At 36.5% G+C, this 19,772-nt stretch overlaps 2 protein-coding genes across 2 annotated transcripts; both read right to left on the reverse strand.

Moving 5' to 3' along the window:
- Nucleotides 1-1,362: 1,362 nt before the first annotated feature.
- Nucleotides 1,363-4,005, reverse strand: LOC130724046 (replication protein A 70 kDa DNA-binding subunit C-like). The gene is made up of 10 exons (XM_057575206.1): nucleotides 3,770-4,005; nucleotides 3,337-3,604; nucleotides 3,166-3,262; nucleotides 2,930-3,051; nucleotides 2,772-2,856; nucleotides 2,553-2,688; nucleotides 2,316-2,470; nucleotides 2,112-2,229; nucleotides 1,781-1,972; nucleotides 1,363-1,677 (listed from the first exon to the last, which is right to left on the reverse strand). Exons 1-10 carry the CDS (start codon nucleotides 3,923-3,925, stop codon nucleotides 1,438-1,440), a joined length of 1,569 nt encoding a protein of 522 aa, XP_057431189.1. The 5' UTR covers nucleotides 3,926-4,005; the 3' UTR covers nucleotides 1,363-1,437.
- Nucleotides 4,006-6,638: 2,633 nt separating this feature from the next.
- Nucleotides 6,639-9,743, reverse strand: LOC130726676 (protein SEMI-ROLLED LEAF 2-like). Its single transcript, XM_057577975.1, has 6 exons — nucleotides 9,502-9,743; nucleotides 9,107-9,427; nucleotides 8,595-8,669; nucleotides 8,321-8,436; nucleotides 7,509-7,558; nucleotides 6,639-6,984 (listed from the first exon to the last, which is right to left on the reverse strand). Exons 2-5 carry the CDS (start codon nucleotides 9,251-9,253, stop codon nucleotides 7,519-7,521), a joined length of 378 nt encoding a protein of 125 aa, XP_057433958.1. The 5' UTR covers nucleotides 9,254-9,427; nucleotides 9,502-9,743; the 3' UTR covers nucleotides 6,639-6,984; nucleotides 7,509-7,518.
- Between the last annotated feature and the right edge of the window lie 10,029 nt (nucleotides 9,744-19,772).

The following is a 19,772-nucleotide window of genomic DNA, read 5'->3' on the forward strand; positions in this document are numbered from 1 at the left end:
TGCTGAAAGGGATCAGAGGATAGCAGCTGCTAAGCAGAGGTTTGCCAGAAGAGTGGCTCTTCATGAACAACAACAGAGACATAAGCTTCTTGAAGCTATTGAAGAGGCCAGAAGAAAGAAAGAACAAGCAGAAGAAGCTGCACGTCAAGCAGCAGCTCAAGCTGAACAAGCTCGGTTAGAGGCAGAAAGACTTGAAGCTGAAGCTGAAGCACTTAGATGCCAAGCACTTGCACCAGTGGTTTTTACTCCTGTTGCTTCTGCTTCCATTCCAGCTCCTCAAGCTGCTCAGAATGTTCCTTCCAGTTCTACACAGTCAAGCTCGTCCAGACTCGACATCATGGAACAACGTCTTGATATTCATGAGTCCATGCTGATTGACATGAAGCAAATGATGATGGAACTTCTGCGTCGCACTGATAAACCTTAGCTTTAGGATCTCTTCGTTTTTCCCTCTTAACTTTGTTTGATTTTAACTTCTGTTTAATTTTTAGTTCTTTTTTTATTTTGCTTTGTTCGTTTGTGATTATCTATATATATATATATATATATATATATATATATATATATTTGTCACTCTGTGCTTGCAAAATATTTTCTTTATTCATAATCATCATATGTTTACATCATACATTTTCTTTTTCTAAAGTCTAGAATGGAGGATCCCTCCTCATTCTTCTGCACTCCTGGCGCTGCTCTGACCTCTTCTTCTCCAGACGATCCAGTGAATACTGGATGTTGTTGAGACTGTCTTTTAGCTCATCCCTCTCCAGAGTTTCTTCTGAAGTCTTGAGCTTCTTTTCTATGATTTCTTTCTCTTCCAGCAGCTTCAGTTCAAACTGGCTGAGCTCTTGTACTTCCTCCACAAAGGCAAGGAATTCCTCTAACGACTCTGACGACTCAGAAGCTCTAATGGTGTAGAAGACTCTGACAATCCAGACTCTGAAGAGTGAAGGCTCTGATGTTCAGAAGCAAGAAACTCGGAAGACCATGTACTTCCCTCTGAGTTGAGAATCAGAAGATACAACGATCAGAGGATCTGTGCTTTCCCTCTGACTCTGATAAATCAGCTTCACAATGTAAATATATTGTATTTTAACCAATTAAACAATAAACATTATTTCTAATTATAATGTTCTTCTATTGTACACTAACCAAATATAGAAAATATAAAAAGTCACAAAGAATACACAGCAACATATTTCATTAATTAACAACTGCAACATAGTTGCAAACCAGTGCAAGTTACATACCATAGTACTTAGTAACATACTTAACCACAACACCAAACTCCTATTTTACAATAGGCCATAATAACTCCCAAAATATACCCATGCCATTATCATCACACATACCACAAAAGAGAAACCACCAAACTGCTAGATGACCCATAGATCAAAAGAAGCACACTACACTGGTTATTATTTCATACTAATATAACTACTTCTTCTCCACTTTGACATTCTTCATCTTCAGTTTAGGAACAGTTGGAGGTTTCTTACAATCTTCATCAGCCTTCCTCTTGAAAATGTTAGCAGAGCTTCCCACATATGAAGGATCACTACCAAGAGAAGGGGTTAGAACCTCAGGGGATAAAACCACACAGGACTCAGAGGGGTCCTCAACTGCTACCTTATCTCCAGCAGAATTAACAACAGTCAAAGGAGTGGGGCATCTAGCCTAAACATCATCAAAATATATCATCAGTCAGAAATCAATTCCAAATTCCAAATAAACACAAGAAAACCCATTGAAAACAAAATTAATCTATTCAATGGTTTACCAAATTTGAAGTCTGGGCAGCAGAAATTGCCTTAAAGGCTTCTATAATAGAAGGATCATCACAAATACGCTTCACACAATAAGAGTCATCAAACTGGAAAAAATTATTAGATTTCTTCTCCACCTTAAACAGCAATTCTTTCCCTACCAATTGTTCTTCCATCAAGGGAGTAATCTCAGCAGATTTAGGATCCTACAATAATAAAATGAAATTCATTCATTATACACAAGAACAAAATATATTAAAATAAGCATTCACATCTGCCACAAATTGTGTTCCATATTATTATTTACTTGCGGGTTATCTAATCTGACAAAAATAAAATGGATACCTTCAAATTTCCCAACATATCCTTGCAAGACTTCTTAATGAGATGATGAGCATCAGAGTCAAACAACAGAAAATTTCCAGAATCAGTGCCATCAAACACCTCAAGCTTAATCTTGTATCTACAAAGCAAAAAATTGGTTACTAAAAATATCAAAAATTCAATTAAAGTTAACACTATTCATATTTCAGGTCACAAGAACAGCACCTTGCAGAAACATCCATAACATGCTTACAGCAACCGGGGCAGAAATATAATCCATCATCAAAAGTCACAGCTTTGTGACACTTGCATGTAAAATACCACCATGGATCATCTTGCAACAAACCAACCACAGTTCCATAAACAATAAACAATCCATCCTGCAAACAAACCAGAGAAATAACCCTATTAACTTTGCACAACCAATAACCTTAAATCTGGAAAACAAAAATAGCAAAATACCTCAGTAGTTTCATTCAAAGCACATATAGTTTTCTTAGGATAGTTGTTCATAAAATCTTCAAAAATTGGAACAGAAGGATTAGGAGAAATAATATGCCCCACAGGTTGATTGGCCTGCATATTAAGGCCAGATATGCTACAATAAAACAAAAGACAAATCAGAAAATTCAGAAACAAGTCAACCTAAAAATTATAAATAACAAACATCTCAAAACTAACCGGTCCATCAAAGATTCAGCTTCAGCAACCTCAGGATTAAAGATAATCCTCGATGCTTTCATTACATTCTGAAGAACATTCTTACCTATAATAAAAACAACATAAATTAAGTGGAAATCCAATATGATTATCATTCCTTGTATAAATAAAAAAAGTACCTCTAAATGACTTAAGCTTTGCAAGCTGGAGAACCACAACAGGCTTTTCCAAAGGATTAGAACTAAGGTAGTCCAATACAATCTGAACATACTCTCCAAAAAGGGCACACTCCAGTTTTCCTCTGTTAAAAAATAAAATATACACACATATAAATACAAAATAGTAACAGGAAATAACTTACAACAGAAGGCTGAAGCAAATATTAAAATCCTTCTTAAATAAAGATAGGCCATACTTGTCATCACTAATTTCAAGCAACATCATCTTTGTAACAATGTCATCCTTGACATAAGTCCTTTCCTCAGAGGTAGCTGTCAACAAACCAATCATATCTACATCGAAATATTTGGATGAGAAAATTTCAAACAAAATCTATAGCCTAGGCTCATTGTTAAAAAACACCCACCAACTAAGTATTCCGTCTGGAAGCCATCATCATTAAGTTGAGCAGAATCCTTCGGAGAAAATCCCCACCTTGGGATAATGCTACTCTCAGCTGGAATGATCTTAGTTTTAGGATTAAAAAGAATCCTAAAAGCATGATCAGTAGGTCGATAGGCACCCAAATTGGGGATCAAGTGAAAAAATGTAATGATATAAACATTTCCTTCCACGAACTGTTCACCCCACTTCCAAAACATGAGCTTCCTCACAGTTGCTTGGATTTTTCCACCCTAAAATGACACATAATATTACATTATTATCTGAAGTACAATCAAATAACAAAATCAATCTAAGGGACATGAAGAAAAATTAACATACATATTCAGCAAAAAAATCACAATATCACAATACTAACAATAAAAAAAAAACAAAGCGTAAAAGAACATCACACATACATGTTGATCCAGTAAAATCAACTCCATTGAAGCAGGTTTGTTTTCCCCAGCAAACCCATCAGCAATCCATAGTCGAACAACTCTCACTTTGATCCTCCAATTGTGATTTGGAGGGCACAGGGTCACAACGGGATCAATTGCAACAGACGATGCCATCAAAAACCAAAAACGAATTACCAATTTAAAGACACAAATTTTTGTTCTCAGAATAATGTTGAACGTTTATGCCTGATATCCATTCAACACCAGTCCCTTTTATACCCATGATCAAAAGCAAATGAACCCCATAAAAGTTTTTTTCTCACAAAACATTAAAAAAGTTTTCCAAAAAGTTAACACCAACAAAAAGGTAAATGACAAATATTTCCTCTAAAAGGTTCAGCAAAAAATCACTGATCACTTTTCAACCTTTTGGTTAACACCAACAAAAAGGTAAATGACAAAAATTTCCTCTAAAAGGTTCAGCAAAAAATCACTGATCACTTTTCAACCTTTTGGCCGATTTAAAAGAAAGTCTACAAACACCTAACGAACAAAACAAGTTCAGCCATTTTACGACGTTGTACTGTGAAAGCGACCTGTCCTTTCACCGGTTGACTTGAGATCAAGGAGCTTCAGATGAACGTTGGTGAAGCTTCTGATCATCGTGAGATTGAAGCTTGGATTCTTCTGACCTTGCAACTTCTGCTTCTGAACAAGTTCCTCAGAACTTCTGATCGTCAGAGCTAGAAAAGCTTGGGTCTTCAGAACTTGAGTCTTCTGCTTCTGGACCGTTCCACTGGAACATCTGGTCTTCAGAACTTCTGACTTGAGTTCTTCAGAACTTCTTGAGAGCTTCCATCTTCAGAGCTTCTGAAGTAGTTGCCACTGTTCAGAACGAACATGGTGGCTTAAAGAGCTCTCTTTTTAGTAACCCTTGGTTCTTCTTCTTCTGAACGAATAGGCTTGGGTCAGATTCAGAACCTGTTTGTCACAACTTAAAAAAACAAACGTTAGGGTACCACTTTTTTATTTCTAGTATTTAGACACACAATTATTAATTTCGTATCATATATAAAATTAATATTAATCTCAATATTTAATTTCATAATTTTTTATTTCTATAATTTAAGCCCACAATTATCTATACTATCAATATTTTTTTAAATACTCTACACAATCAATATTAATATCCACATTATAAATATTATATACCAAAATAATTATTACAAAGAGCTATAAATTAACAATATGAAATTTTTCCATCATACTCAACCAAAGTAAATACAAACAAAAAATAACTTTTGAAGCATAACCTAATAAATTTTAAAACTTCAATTTAAACCAAATAAAAAAACAAAAAGTAACAAAAAGGATCCTTATGGTGCACCTGCGAAGCATTTCTGAAAAACCCTAATGTGAATAGTGGCCAAAAGTTATCCCTTTGTAGTAGTTATAGATTCTGTTTTCTATTCACCATGTAGTTAATTAGTATAAGATTAAAAAATAAATTAATATATGTTTAATTGTTGTATTATGTTTATTTAAATACCATTCATATATTGTAATTAATTCAATGAAACTAAATTAATAAACTTTTTAATAGCATACATTGATATATTATTATTAACTTAATAACATCATTTTTTGTGAATAATGAAATCAATTTAAATACCATTAATATATATAATTAATTAATTTAGTGAAATTAAATAATAAATTAATTCATATTAATATAAAGTTAAAAAATGACGCAAGTCTTGTATAATGATTAAAATATTCATACCCATTTTGGTCATTACATAATCAAAATCAATTCTAACCAAAGTTATCCAAACAAAATTTTGTTATGAGAATCAATTCTTGATAAATGTATCCAAACATAAATCACGTCACTCAAACTCACGTTTATCAGATCCAATTCTGACCAGATCCAATTCTGGCTAAATCCAATTCTGCTAATGCTGATCCAAACACACACTAATTCTTGTGGATCCAGTACAATAATTCATTTTATTACTTGAGAACAATGCTTTCATTTCTTCATCTTCTTGCTTCAATTCTCTTCTCTGCTCCCTCTAATTTCTAGTCTTCATCCTCCATCTTGTTTGATACAGTTTATTTTACTACGTGATTTGCCGTTGTTGCATTGATTATTTGAGTAATGGAAAAAAAATGAAAACTATTTTACTTTTTGGCATTAAAATTACAGATTTTACTAGGGTTGTTCATCGGTCAGGTACAAATGGGTTCGAGCTAAAAATATCGGTTTTGAATGGTTGACGTTGTCATCATCCAAGCAGATCCACCACCGTCCAATGAAGATATAGGTTCTGATTATATTCACGCGCTTTACAATGCATTTCAACTTTATGTTCACGCGTTTCACGATGTACTTTAACTTTAAATCAACACGCTACACGACGCCATCAACTTTATGTCATTATGCACAATCACTTCATATCCACACACTGATTAATGACAATTGCAAAACAGGATGCATGTAGAACAAAGCTGAAGCGTGAAGATAATTGGAATAATGTTCTCTTCACACGTCCCTTTGAGGTGAAGGAGGTGGAGAGAGGTGGAAGCAGGAGAGAGATAGAAAGAAAAGAAAAAGTATGAGAAAAAGTATGAGATGTGATAAATGATAAGAGAGAGAGAGAGAAATAAAAATAGGTGAAAGTGAAGTGTATTAAAAATAAGATGTGAAAATATCATTGTTGTGAAAAGTATAAACCCGCGGAAACCATAGTCTGGTAGAACCATAACCCGTAAGATAATATGCATCATGAAGCGAGTTGACTTAAAGTGCATCATCAAGCGCGTAGATATAAAGTTCAAGAACACTTTGACATCAAATTGTGGTGCATTGTTAAGTACGTCAATATAAAGCTGAAGTGAACAGTAACTTAAAGTTTAAGTGTTTATTGACACAAAGTCGAGGCAGGATGGGAAACTTGATGTGAGTAGTCTAGTTGATGCGATAACTATCTATCATGTCATTTGTCATTCTTATGAATAGTTCTACCACTTTTGGGAAAAACAAAAGGTGAGATGAGATGAGGAGGTTTTATGTCACGCTTTATACGAAATATCACTCATTCTCATCAATTACTCATTTACAATTTCTGAGTAATCACACTTTGTGACAGGTCTATACACTATTGGGAACAGAAGCTTTAGCTAGATGTGAAAATCACAATGACAAGTCCCAGGATCAATGGGGCTGCTTCCTGCAAGTGTAAAGAAAGTAAAGTAAATAAAAGAGAACACAAAATAAAAGGACTGAAACAATGTTAACGCAAGCATGAGATGTCGGTTGAGATGTCGGTTAACACAATAACCATGCCTAAAGTAACGTGTACAAAGCATTTGGAAAACCATTAAACCGCTAAAGCATGCAGGCTAATAAACCATGCTGCACTCTAGCTTTAAATTAAACCCTCCATTCCATTTCAGAATCATGTGTCAAACCAAGAAAACAGTTTGAATAAGCATTCAGTTTTTAGTAAATATCATATTTCAAACCCTTTCAAAAAATGTAAGCTACAAAAAGGCAAATACAATTCAGATACACAGTTCAAATCAAAATAGTAATCTGTAATAGTCATGTAGAGCAAATAAAAGGATGAAAACAATATAGTAGATGGAAATTACTAAGCAATTGTAGCATGGAACCAACTTCTTTTCAAGATGAAAGTTTTATGACAATGATGTGCATAACTTAGTTGAAGACAAAAAGCATAAGATAACTTACATTATCAAACTCAACTGATATATGAGAGAGTGTTCGCCCATAAACTGAACCTACAGAGCAAAGCAGTTCAATTAATTCAAAATGACATATATACATATTATAAGTTTGATTAAAAAACAAAATCTTATAATATCTTGATAATACTACAAACTGATGAAGATAATAATATAATTTTAAGGAGATTGAATCATGAATGTCCTGTTCTGCAGTATTTGGTTGTAAACAAACAGATAGGAACCCGAAAAACAGAGCACATTTTTATTAAAGGAAAGCAGCTAAAATCGTTCTACTCTGCTGATATCAACAAAAAATCAATACATAATTTCAAAAAAAAATAAAAAATATCAATACATATGGGGAGTTTGTAAACCAAGTGAATTGGTGTAGAGGTTCAGCACTTCATCCTTTAAGCAAGTGGTTGGGGGTTCGAATCCCAACTCTTGCGAATAGAAAAACTCCTTGGCAGCCCCTACCGCTTAGTGCGCTAACCGTGGGGCAAGGGATTAGTCTCATGGCTGTAGGTTGTGGTCCTTGGTCAAGACAAAAAAATATGGGGAGTTTGTAAAAGAACAAAGAAGAACACTCAATGGAAAAGGAATGCAGAGACACCGCAAGCACTTCGAGGGACTATTAATTAGAATGATTCAAGACTAATAATACAGATATATACCCCTAAGTTAGTTCCTAAGATTGCTCCTCATAGATCCTATCATATATACATGATACACTACCATAAATATAAAAGATATTCTAACATAAACGTAAAAGGCCATCTCATAGAAGCATAAAAATAAGATGGATATGAAACTTACATTTGTTCTTTACAAGAAAACAGAAATTTCTTGTAAATACACATGACTATTTTTGTTGAATGTAAATTCTCATTTCGTAGCTCCTTGTAACACCTTTGCTCAAGGGCATTCACAATCTGGTCACCAATTATATAACTTTAGTCAGCATAGCAACAACTTTTAAGCATTTAGAAACTTAAGCTTTTCTTAATAAAACAATGAAAACAATTTTATAATATAGTCACTGAAAAATGATATCGTACATTCTGTGTGCTACAGTTAAAGGACCCCATACCTTTGGGATGGGTAAAAGATTTTTGGCAGCATAATCACATAGTTTTCCTATTTTCCTATCATTCGCCCCTTCCTCCTGAAAACTCAAAAATACAATAAAGACGAAATCAGTACAGAAGGCATTTTGTGAGACAAATACAAGTAAAAAGAACAAGTAAGCCAATTGAAGAGACATATGAATATCATGTTTTAATTTTATGTTACATAAAGCTGAAGGCCACTATCATGTAACAGTGGAACAAACATTTGAATAACTTAAATAGGAATGTTGCCTTCCTCCAACTTCAATAACCTACTTAAATACCACAGTGAAACATCACATTAACACCAAAGTAGGTAATAACATCTTCGAGTAAATTTCTCTTTTCTCAGAACCAATTCTGACACTGAGAAGCTACTCACAGAAGCGAGCTTCTCGCTATAAGGACTCAACATACAACTGCTTTTGCAATGAGATGTGACATGATTAGAGTTTCATGGAACAAAATAAGAAGAAGAAGAAAAAAAGCAAACCTGATTACGAGGGAAAATCTCAGCGATGAGCTTCTTGTACCTCTTGACAGGTTGTCTGGACCTGGCTCTCATGGTAGGGCAGAAGAAACAAAGACTGCCACAAGCAGGCAGAACTTGACGGGAAATGACTCCGGAAACCATACTCATTTTCAAATTCCAATATGTTCAAACAAACAATTGAATGAAAAATTGCCAGAGTTTAACCAAAGTTTGGCTTGAAATTTCGTTCTCTTTCCCTTCAACACCAATGAGAAAAAAATCCAATTTTAACGTGAAGAAGGGAAAGAAAAGCTAAAACACCCCTCAAACTGAATCACCAGCCTGCAGATAGCAAAATTCAAAGGTAAAATCAAAAAATTGTGAAATGAGAAGAAAATGCAGCTCAAGAATTTGACCTTCCAAATGAAATGAATGCATGTGGATCTGTGCAAGGCAAAGCCATTGGGGTGGATGAGATCGAATGAAGAGGAGATCGAAGAAAGGGACGAATCTGGGGTTGAGAAATGGACCAACTTTGTTGGCGTAGATAGGAACGAGGTCTCCGTCGTTGTTAGTGAGAGAGTAAGATGAAGAGGACGGATTAGCGAGACATGAAATCTGAAGTACAATAGAGATAAGATTTCTATAATTTTTTAATGTTTCTCTCTCCAATTGAGTCCTGGCAGATGAATAAGTCAAAAAAATTAAAGAGGGAAACTAAAAGAAGAAAGAGCGAGAACTCTAAAGACAGAGAAAGATTGAAATAAGCCAAAAAAAGAGGACCTGGCACGTAATCATTTTGACTAAAATCGGTGTCTCAATCTCAAAAAAATCAAAAAATGAGAGGGAAATTAAAAATTTGAGCCCCTAAAATTAAAATCAGGTTATTTCATTGATATTAATTTCTATGTACTGACAGTGTAAAAAGTTTTACACAATCATTTAATCACAATCTTCTATTTTCAATTTTAAATACTATTAAATTTAAAATTAATTTTGAGCTAGCAAAATGAGATATGATTAAATCATTGTGTAAAACTTATTTACACTGTTAGTGCATATAAATTAATCTCTATTTAATTATTAGTGGAATAAAATTAGTTATTTAGTTGAATGATTAAACATATACGCACTAACCGTGTAAATACTGGTTATGTGACACAAATGTGGCTGAAAATGAGATACATACGACATCCATTCTAAACACCATAAAAGTACATACTACATCCATGAAAATGAGATACATACATCTAACATGAGAGCAGTGTTATAAAACTCGGACCGGACCGGCCGGTTCGACCGGTTGAACCGGGAACCGAACCCCTGACCGGTCCGAGCCATTTAATGGATCGGCCATGCAATTCAACCGGTATGAACCGGCCGGTTCAGGGAATAAACCGGCGACTCAGCCAGTTTTTTATGAACCGGTCAGTTTTTTTTTTTTTTTTTTTTCTGATTTTGCCTTTTTTTTCAAAACTGTTTTTAATGGTCAAACTGTAATTAATTTATATTTAATGTTAATTATTTGGTCAAATGATATTTAATTGAGAGTTATTTAAAAAAATTGTCATAGCTAGGACTTGAACACAGGACCTAGAGGGAAGAAAGCTAATCCAAATTTCCACTACACCACTTTGCTTCTTGTTAGGAAGAATGCATATTATTTTATATATATGATATACTAAATATTTTAAATTATTATAATTTTTTAATATAAACCGAGTCAAACAATCGAACCAATGACCCAGTGGTTGAACCATTGACTCATTGACCCAATGTCTCGACCGAGTCGATCACCGGTCCGAGTCTGATAACACTGCATGAGAGTGTCATGAGCAAGGCTATTTAATAATTAAAAGTCTGGATGGTGAGACACATACTACATCCATAAAAAAACACACATAAGGATAGAAGGATATTAAGATACGTTGAACCAGCTTGTTCAAGACGAGGGTCCCGCGGTTCAATCATCAAGAGTTCCAACTTAGAAAATCAGGGTGCATATCAAATCACTTCATGTAGTCCCAAATCCATAGACATAATCAACGACCATGGATAACCACACGAAATTTGTGGCGTGTGAATGTGTGATATTGCTCTAGTACACACACTCTGTGCAAAAGGTGACAGGGTTGCAATGCCATCACCACTTTTCTGTACCTACATTGGGATACTCTTAAACTAAAGATTTTTAATTGTTAGGCGGCAAACTGTACGGAAATTGATTTCAATGAAAAGCTTGTTAGCTAGAGGGAAAGGGTTTCCCGCCAGGTCATGTGAATTATTAGAATAATAATTCAGTCAACAATGATATTCACACCTTATTTTTTATACACTTCATTTCCACAAATTTTTATTTTTTTATCTCTCTTACTTTTTTTTTCTTCCTATTTTTATCATTCTCCACCTCTTTCCACATCATCTTTGAGGTGTGAACAAACAATTGTTCTAATATATTTTACATATTAATTTCACCTCCACCTCATCTAATAAAGAGAGATGATGAGTGGAATAATAGGAAGAAAAAAAAATGAAAATTATATATACGTTAGAATTCACTTAGGTCAAAGAGATAGTCATCTCCTCTTATTCAAGTTATTATTTAGGTTCAAGTGAGAGTCAACTACTCGTCTTATTTAGGTTCAAGTGAGAGTCAACTACTCGATTTGAGAACAAAGTCATATATAGCTAACACCTCTAAGTTAGCAGTTCTATGCCAACGTTAGCTCGTATCAACGGTCAAGGTAAGAGTCACTCGACTTACTTAGGTCATCTCCTCTTATTCGAGTTATTAAGTCAAAGTGAGTGTAACTAATCTTATTTAGGTTAAAGTGAGAGTCAACTACTCGATATAAGAATAAAGTCATATATAGATATAACACCTATGAGTTAGCAGTTCTAAGCAAGCGTTAGCTCGTATCAACGGTCAAGGTAATAGTCACTCGACTTACTTAGGTCATCTCCTCTTGTTCGAGTTATTAAGTCAAAGTGAGTGTAACTCATAATATTTAAGTTAAAGTGAGAGTCAACTACTCGATATGAGAACAAAGTCATATATAGCTAACACCTCTGAGTTAGCAGTTCTAAGCGAGCGTTAGCTCGTATCAACAGTCAAGTGACTAACCCTAGCTATGGACTATAACTAATCCTGATTTAATCAGGACAATAGTATAACTAACCTTAAGTTAAAAAGGTCATTAGAACAACTAACCCTAGCTATGGACTATAGAATGACTAATCTTAGGTTAAGAGAGTCACTAGAATAGATAACCCTAAGTTAGTCAAGACTATAAAATAACAAACTCTAGTTTAACCATGGGGCTCACAAGTCCATGTTCTAAAGTTTAACCATGTGGTTCACAAACCCTAGTTTAATCGGACTACAGAATACCCAGCCTTCGGTTGAGAGGGTCACTAATATAGATAACCCTATTTATGATTATGCATGGGGTTCACAAGTCCATGTTCTATAATTTCCTCTTTGACATGGGGTTCTTTGAAGTGTGTCATAATTGTCCAGGGTCCAAATCAAAGAGTATAATCATCATTAAGTTCATGCTTGTAACACCCCGATTTCGGTGGCGTCACTTTAGTAACTCAAAATAAAATAAAGCGGAAAAAGCAGGTATTTTTTTTTTGTTTTGTTTAAATAAAAAGACTTGTCGAAATAAAGACTCAACCCAATCGCGATTAACAGCGATTAATATACAATACAAGCACAGCCCTCGCTGCAACTAAACATCGTCACGAGTGACCTCCAGTGACGGAAAGGTAGTGCCCGTGGCCAAATATGTACAAACTAAAACAAAGGTTAAGTATTCTGAGTACAGTCCTCCAACGAAAGTAAGTCGGCCCAAAACGGCCTCAAAAGACTTCCTACGTCCGACAAACTCCCTGTGATCCTCATGGAAGGGAATCACACAAAAAGCTAATAGTCGGGAACCTACCCTGCCCCAAAATACAACTGATGAATCAGAGCTATGACCATGACAACCAAAATCAGTAACTCTAACCACCCATATCCTACACCACTATCTTCGACCCTCATCTGATCTTCCATGAAGTCCGGGTCCACGTCGAAGGCTCAGTAGTAGTCATTTCGCTCCGGGTCCTCCCCGAACGACGAACCTTCTTGAATCATCTGTTGAACGTCTGGCAGCAGGCCGACCGCCCAAACACAAACATACAAACAAAGCCACGGCGCTAGGGTCAACTCACGGAATATAGTAGATAATACAAACAGCATGTGAAGAATAAGGGGGTATGTATATATATATGTTGTATATATATATTTATATGTTCTGTATTGCCTACCCTAAGGTATATACTTAGCATGTTATCAAGGCTCTAATAACAATTCAATGAATAATATCTCAACAATACAATAAGCATTATCTCAACAATTCCATATTGGGTGCATGTATGCATGCAATGTCAATTCAAACGTTGATCCCAAAAATAGGCATGTCAAGTCGATCCAACCCATTGGGTCGAACACAAGGACTCGCACACGCAGTAAATGACAACGCCAAGTCGGTTCTCTCATTAGAGTCGAACATACGGACGTTGCGCGCGTCTAATGACTATCGCCGAATCGATCCAATCCCTCGGATTGAATATAAGGATCCGCGCGTGTCGAAAGATTATCGCTGAATCGGTCCAATCCCTCGGATTGAACTCACGGACTCACGCGAGTTTATATGGCGATGGCTGAATCGATCCAATCCATCGGATTGAATATAAGGATTCACGCGTGCCCGAGTGACTACCGCCGAATCGATCCAATCCCTCGGATTGAATATAAGGATTCACGCGTGTCAAACGATTATTGCCGAATCGGTCCAACCCGTCGGGTTGAACATAAGGATTCGCGCCCGTTAAGCCGAAGATAATGTCGATTATGCGACAAAATGAATTAATCAAAAGAAGAAAGAATGAACTTGGAACTCATAGTTCCCGGCTAAACTTTAGATAGCCAAACAATAAACTGCTCATCGAGCGAAGAGTACCGAAGTACTTGGAAACTTATAATTTCCGGCTAAACTTTAGATAGTCAAACAATAAACTGCTCATCGAGCAAAAGAGTATCAACATACTCGGAAACTTGTAAGTTTCTTCTAAACTTGGACTCGGCGACCCTTCTCATCTTTCAAACTAATATTCAAGCTCCAAGCTCTTATCTAAGGTTGTTACCATTATTCAATGGTTTTAGAGATTGATTAATGTCTTATGAGTTTTCCTTGAGAAAATAGGTTTCTTTTAATCTTATAATACTTCCTATAAGTTTCAGGGATCCCATAATCCCAAACAATTCCTTGAGAAGGTCTCGATCCATTAAAACATAACAAGGTCCGAACTCCGTTCGTCCTTTCGAACTCTCTCAAAAATCTCATAAAATTCGGCATGACTTGCCCGTTATCCTCACTCATCAGTATCACAGATATAAGTGGAATAGCATAACTAAACCAGCGCAATCAATAAGCATAAACAGCATATTCCAACACATCCTAGATTAACCAGCAAACGGCCGAAGCCTCTCAGAAAACATTTTTCCATAAAGCGATAAACAATATCCAAGCAATATTCAATATCAACACAATAACCCAGTCGAATTGATCGACGCCTACAAGGAGATAGCTAGTAAGTAAGTTGCCCTAACCTCGAGTTGTTCTAGTCTCGCGGTGCAGGTCTCGCTCACAAGCTTGTTCAGTCAAGCCCAAGGTTTCCACAAACGAACCTTAGAGCAAACAAAGCAGAAATCAATCAAATTAAGTCGACATAATCGAAACAATACTAACTAGAGTTAGACAAAGCTCAAGAAACTTCAGAGTACAACACTTAGGCACGAATGAAAGGGCTTTCCCCGAATGGATGAGTTTTGACTCGATTCAAGTTTTGTGCAAAAACACTTTATTCGCTAAAACGTGCATAACTCGAGCTACAGAACTCGGAATGACACGAAACCGGCGCCAAAATTTCGACAATTGAAAGAGCTACGCAATGGCTCAGGTCATAGAGACCCAAAAATTATTTTTGGACACGGTACCCAAGCAAATAGGTTTCGGCCACTATGGAAAATAGGGTTTTCGAACTTTTTCTTCGATCTAAATCAATTCCTAGGTATTCTTAGGCGATATCTAGGCCAGGGAAACTCTCAGAAAAATTATCGGGTTAAAACTGTCGCAGGGGTATTTTGGTCAATATTTTTAGCTCAGAATTTCAAAACTGAATTTTTGAAAAACAAATTGGATGGGGACGTCCACAACGACGTTTATGACGACAAATCCTACTAGCACTAAGCCAAGTCGATAGATTAGAGCGTAAAGGTTGCGACTTTGCCGAAAAATGGGTATTTAGGGTAGAAATTGATTCCGGCGGCATTTCGTCGACATTTGACAAAATCTAATCCGCAGAACACGCTCAGGAGCATGCAGGGAAGAAGTTTAGACGCTGAAATCAACTGATTTGAACAGTTTTTCAAAAACCTCAAAATTTTGAACTCAGAAAGTCGCAGGAGAAATGGACAGAAACGACGATTCGAAGGAGAGTATAGATTACCTACCTCGAGGTCTTCGATTAGTGACGATCGGTGAAGCAAACGGGCAAGAAACGGAAAAACTCTTCTTCTCCTCCTTCCTCCTTGAAAGCCACGGCCAAAATGGGTGCAGGTGATGGTTTTTTTTTTGTTTTTTCTATTTTTCAAAGTATATATAGGAAATGGAAAACGCGGGAAAATGATTATTTCGCGATTCCGATTTTTCCTGTGCATTCCTCTGTAAATTCTAAGATAGGTTCTGGCGACAGAATTCCAGAACTCAAAATAGGATTCTTGGAATTAAACCAGAAGATCCAAGATCGGCATAAGTCGGTGTAAGTCGGTTTATCCCGAAAAACTACTTTTTGCAGTGATCGTCGGATGAGAAAACTTCCTTCTGAAGAAAGATCAGAATTGACGAGAGAAATAGGAGAACGCGGGTGGAATCTTCTTTTGCAGCTCCGAATAGAAAAAGTCTTCATCGTCTGTCGATCTTAGGTTTTCTCGAACTATCAGGGATTCCGTTTCGGCAAACTTCCGAGAATTGGAATTTGACGTTCGTACTTTCCAGGATTTCGCATCGAAATGGTTGTTTAAGGACGGAAAAGAGAAGTTCTAACATTTCTCTGAGGATTTTTGGAATTAGTTTCCATCGTGTCCTAAAACGTAAATTAACTATTCACTAATACCTTTGACCTAGGATTAAGCGTATGTTAGTCGTGCTATAACTCTTTCGGTTTTTCGATACATTCTTGGACTTTTCCTGAACCTCTTTCCTTCCCAAATTTATCTTAATCAAATAACTTTTTTATTTTATTCACTTATCCAAAGCGTTAAAACTTGGGCCTTACATTACTACCCTCCAAAAAGAAAGTTTCGACCTCGAAACTTAAGGGTCAGTAAAAAGTTCTGGATACTGTTCCTTGATCTTTTCCTTCAGCTCTGTAAGGCCCAAGTTTTAACGCTTTGGATAAGTGAATAAAATAAAAAAGTTATTTGATTAAGATAAATTTGGGAAGGAAAGAGGTTCAGGAAAAGTCCAAGAATGTATCGAAAAACCGAAAGAGTTATAGCACGACTAACATACGCTTAATCCTAGGTCAAAGGTATTAGTGAATAGTTAATTTACGTTTTAGGACACGATGGAAACTAATTCCAAAAATCCTCAGAGAAATGTTAGAACTTCTCTTTTCCGTCCTTAAACAACCATTTCGATGCGAAATCCTGGAAAGTACGAACGTCAAATTCCAATTCTCGGAAGTTTGCCGAAACGGAATCCCTGATAGTTCGAGAAAACCTAAGATCGACAGACGATGAAGACTTTTTCTATTCGGAGCTGCAAAAGAAGATTCCACCCGCGTTCTCCTATTTCTCTCGTCAATTCTGATCTTTCTTCAGAAGGAAGTTTTCTCATCCGACGATCACTGCAAAAAGTAGTTTTTCGGGATAAACCGACTTACACCGACTTATGCCGATCTTGGATCTTCTGGTTTAATTCCAAGAATCCTATTTTGAGTTCTGGAATTCTGTCGCCAGAACCTATCTTAGAATTTACAGAGGAATGCACAGGAAAAATCGGAATCGCGAAATAATCATTTTCCCGCGTTTTCCATTTCCTATATATACTTTGAAAAATAGAAAAAACAAAAAAAAACCATCACCTGCACCCATTTTGGCCGTGGCTTTCAAGGAGGAAGGAGGAGAAGAAGAGTTTTTCCGTTTCTTGCCCGTTTGCTTCACCGATCGTCACTAATCGAAGACCTCGAGGTAGGTAATCTATACTCTCCTTCGAATCGTCGTTTCTGTCCATTTCTCCTGCGACTTTCTGAGTTCAAAATTTTGAGGTTTTTGAAAAACTGTTCAAATCAGTTGATTTCAGCGTCTAAACTTCTTCCCTGCATGCTCCTGAGCGTGTTCTGCGGATTAGATTTTGTCAAATGTCGACGAAATGCCGCCGGAATCAATTTCTACCCTAAATACCCATTTTTCGGCAAAGTCGCAACCTTTACGCTCTAATCTATCGACTTGGCTTAGTGCTAGTAGGATTTGTCGTCATAAACGTCGTTGTGGACGTCCCCATCCAATTTGTTTTTCAAAAATTCAGTTTTGAAATTCTGAGCTAAAAATATTGACCAAAATACCCCTGCGACAGTTTTAACCCGATAATTTTTCTGAGAGTTTCCCTGGCCTAGATATCGCCTAAGAATACCTAGGAATTGATTTAGATCGAAGAAAAAGTTCGAAAACCCTATTTTCCATAGTGGCCGAAACCTATTTGCTTGGGTACCGTGTCCAAAAATAATTTTTGGGTCTCTATGACCTGAGCCATTGCGTAGCTCTTTCAATTGTCGAAATTTTGGCGCCGGTTTCGTGTCATTCCGAGTTCTGTAGCTCGAGTTATGCACGTTTTAGCGAATAAAGTGTTTTTGCACAAAACTTGAATCGAGTCAAAACTCATCCATTCGGGGAAAGCCCTTTCATTCGTGCCTAAGTGTTGTACTCTGAAGTTTCTTGAGCTTTGTCTAACTCTAGTTAGTATTGTTTCGATTATGTCGACTTAATTTGATTGATTTCTGCTTTGTTTGCTCTAAGGTTCGTTTGTGGAAACCTTGGGCTTGACTGAACAAGCTTGTGAGCGAGACCTGCACCGCGAGACTAGAACAACTCGAGGTTAGGGCAACTTACTTACTAGCTATCTCCTTGTAGGCGTCGATCAATTCGACTGGGTTATTGTGTTGATATTGAATATTGCTTGGATATTGTTTATCGCTTTATGGAAAAATGTTTTCTGAGAGGCTTCGGCCGTTTGCTGGTTAATCTAGGATGTGTTGGAATATGCTGTTTATGCTTATTGATTGCGCTGGTTTAGTTATGCTATTCCACTTATATCTGTGATACTGATGAGTGAGGATAACGGGCAAGTCATGCCGAATTTTATGAGATTTTTGAGAGAGTTCGAAAGGACGAACGGAGTTCGGACCTTGTTATGTTTTAATGGATCGAGACCTTCTCAAGGAATTGTTTGGGATTATGGGATCCCTGAAACTTATAGGAAGTATTATAAGATTAAAAGAAACCTATTTTCTCAAGGAAAACTCATAAGACATTAATCAATCTCTAAAACCATTGAATAATGGTAACAACCTTAGATAAGAGCTTGGAGCTTGAATATTAGTTTGAAAGATGAGAAGGGTCGCCGAGTCCAAGTTTAGAAGAAACTTACAAGTTTCCGAGTATGTTGATACTCTTTTGCTCGATGAGCAGTTTATTGTTTGACTATCTAAAGTTTAGCCGGAAATTATAAGTTTCCAAGTACTTCGGTACTCTTCGCTCGATGAGCAGTTTATTGTTTGGCTATCTAAAGTTTAGCCGGGAACTATGAGTTCCAAGTTCATTCTTTCTTCTTTTGATTAATTCATTTTGTCGCATAATCGACATTATCTTCGGCTTAACGGGCGCGAATCCTTATGTTCAACCCGACGGGTTGGACCGATTCGGCAATAATCGTTTGACACGCGTGAATCCTTATATTCAATCCGAGGGATTGGATCGATTCGGCGGTAGTCACTCGGGCACGCGTGAATCCTTATATTCAATCCGATGGATTGGATCGATTCAGCCATCGCCATATAAACTCGCGTGAGTCCGTGAGTTCAATCCGAGGGATTGGACCGATTCAGCGATAATCTTTCGACACGCGCGGATCCTTATATTCAATCCGAGGGATTGGATCGATTCGGCGATAGTCATTAGACGCGCGCAACGTCCGTATGTTCGACTCTAATGAGAGAACCGACTTGGCGTTGTCATTTACTGCGTGTGCGAGTCCTTGTGTTCGACCCAATGGGTTGGATCGACTTGACATGCCTATTTTTGGGATCAACGTTTGAATTGACATTGCATGCATACATGCACCCAATATGGAATTGTTGAGATAATGCTTATTGTATTGTTGAGATATTATTCATTGAATTGTTATTAGAGCCTTGATAACATGCTAAGTATATACCTTAGGGTAGGCAATACAGAACATATAAATATATATATACAACATATATATATACATACCCCCTTATTCTTCACATGCTGTTTGTATTATCTACTATATTCCGTGAGTTGACCCTAGCGCCGTGGCTTTGTTTGTATGTTTGT

The sequence above is a fragment of the Lotus japonicus genome, chromosome 6, assembly GCF_012489685.1.
Source record: "Lotus japonicus ecotype B-129 chromosome 6, LjGifu_v1.2".
NCBI classification, from domain to species: Eukaryota; Viridiplantae; Streptophyta; class Magnoliopsida; order Fabales; family Fabaceae; genus Lotus; species Lotus japonicus.

What these genes read in the sequence shown, in the direction of transcription:
- LOC130724046 (XM_057575206.1), bottom strand. Translation starts at nt 3,925, where the DNA reads ATGGCATCGTCTGTTGCAATTGATCCCGTTGTGACCCTGTGCCCTCCA. An exon ending in TGATTTTACTGGATCAACAT is followed by an intron (nt 3,605 to 3,769) that starts GTATGTGTGATG and finishes GTGTCATTTTAG; the next exon opens with GGTGGAAAAATCCAAGCAAC. An exon ending in AAAGCTTAAGTCATTTAGAG is followed by an intron (nt 2,857 to 2,929) that starts GTACTTTTTTTA and finishes TTTTTATTATAG; the next exon opens with GTAAGAATGTTCTTCAGAAT.
- LOC130726676 (XM_057577975.1), bottom strand. Translation starts at nt 9,253, where the DNA reads ATGAGTATGGTTTCCGGAGTCATTTCCCGTCAAGTTCTGCCTGCTTGT. An exon ending in ATCTTTTACCCATCCCAAAG is followed by an intron (nt 8,437 to 8,594) that starts GTATGGGGTCCT and finishes ATTGGTGACCAG; the next exon opens with ATTGTGAATGCCCTTGAGCA. An exon ending in TTTTCTTGTAAAGAACAAAT is followed by an intron (nt 7,559 to 8,320) that starts GTAAGTTTCATA and finishes TTTGCTCTGTAG; the next exon opens with GTTCAGTTTATGGGCGAACA.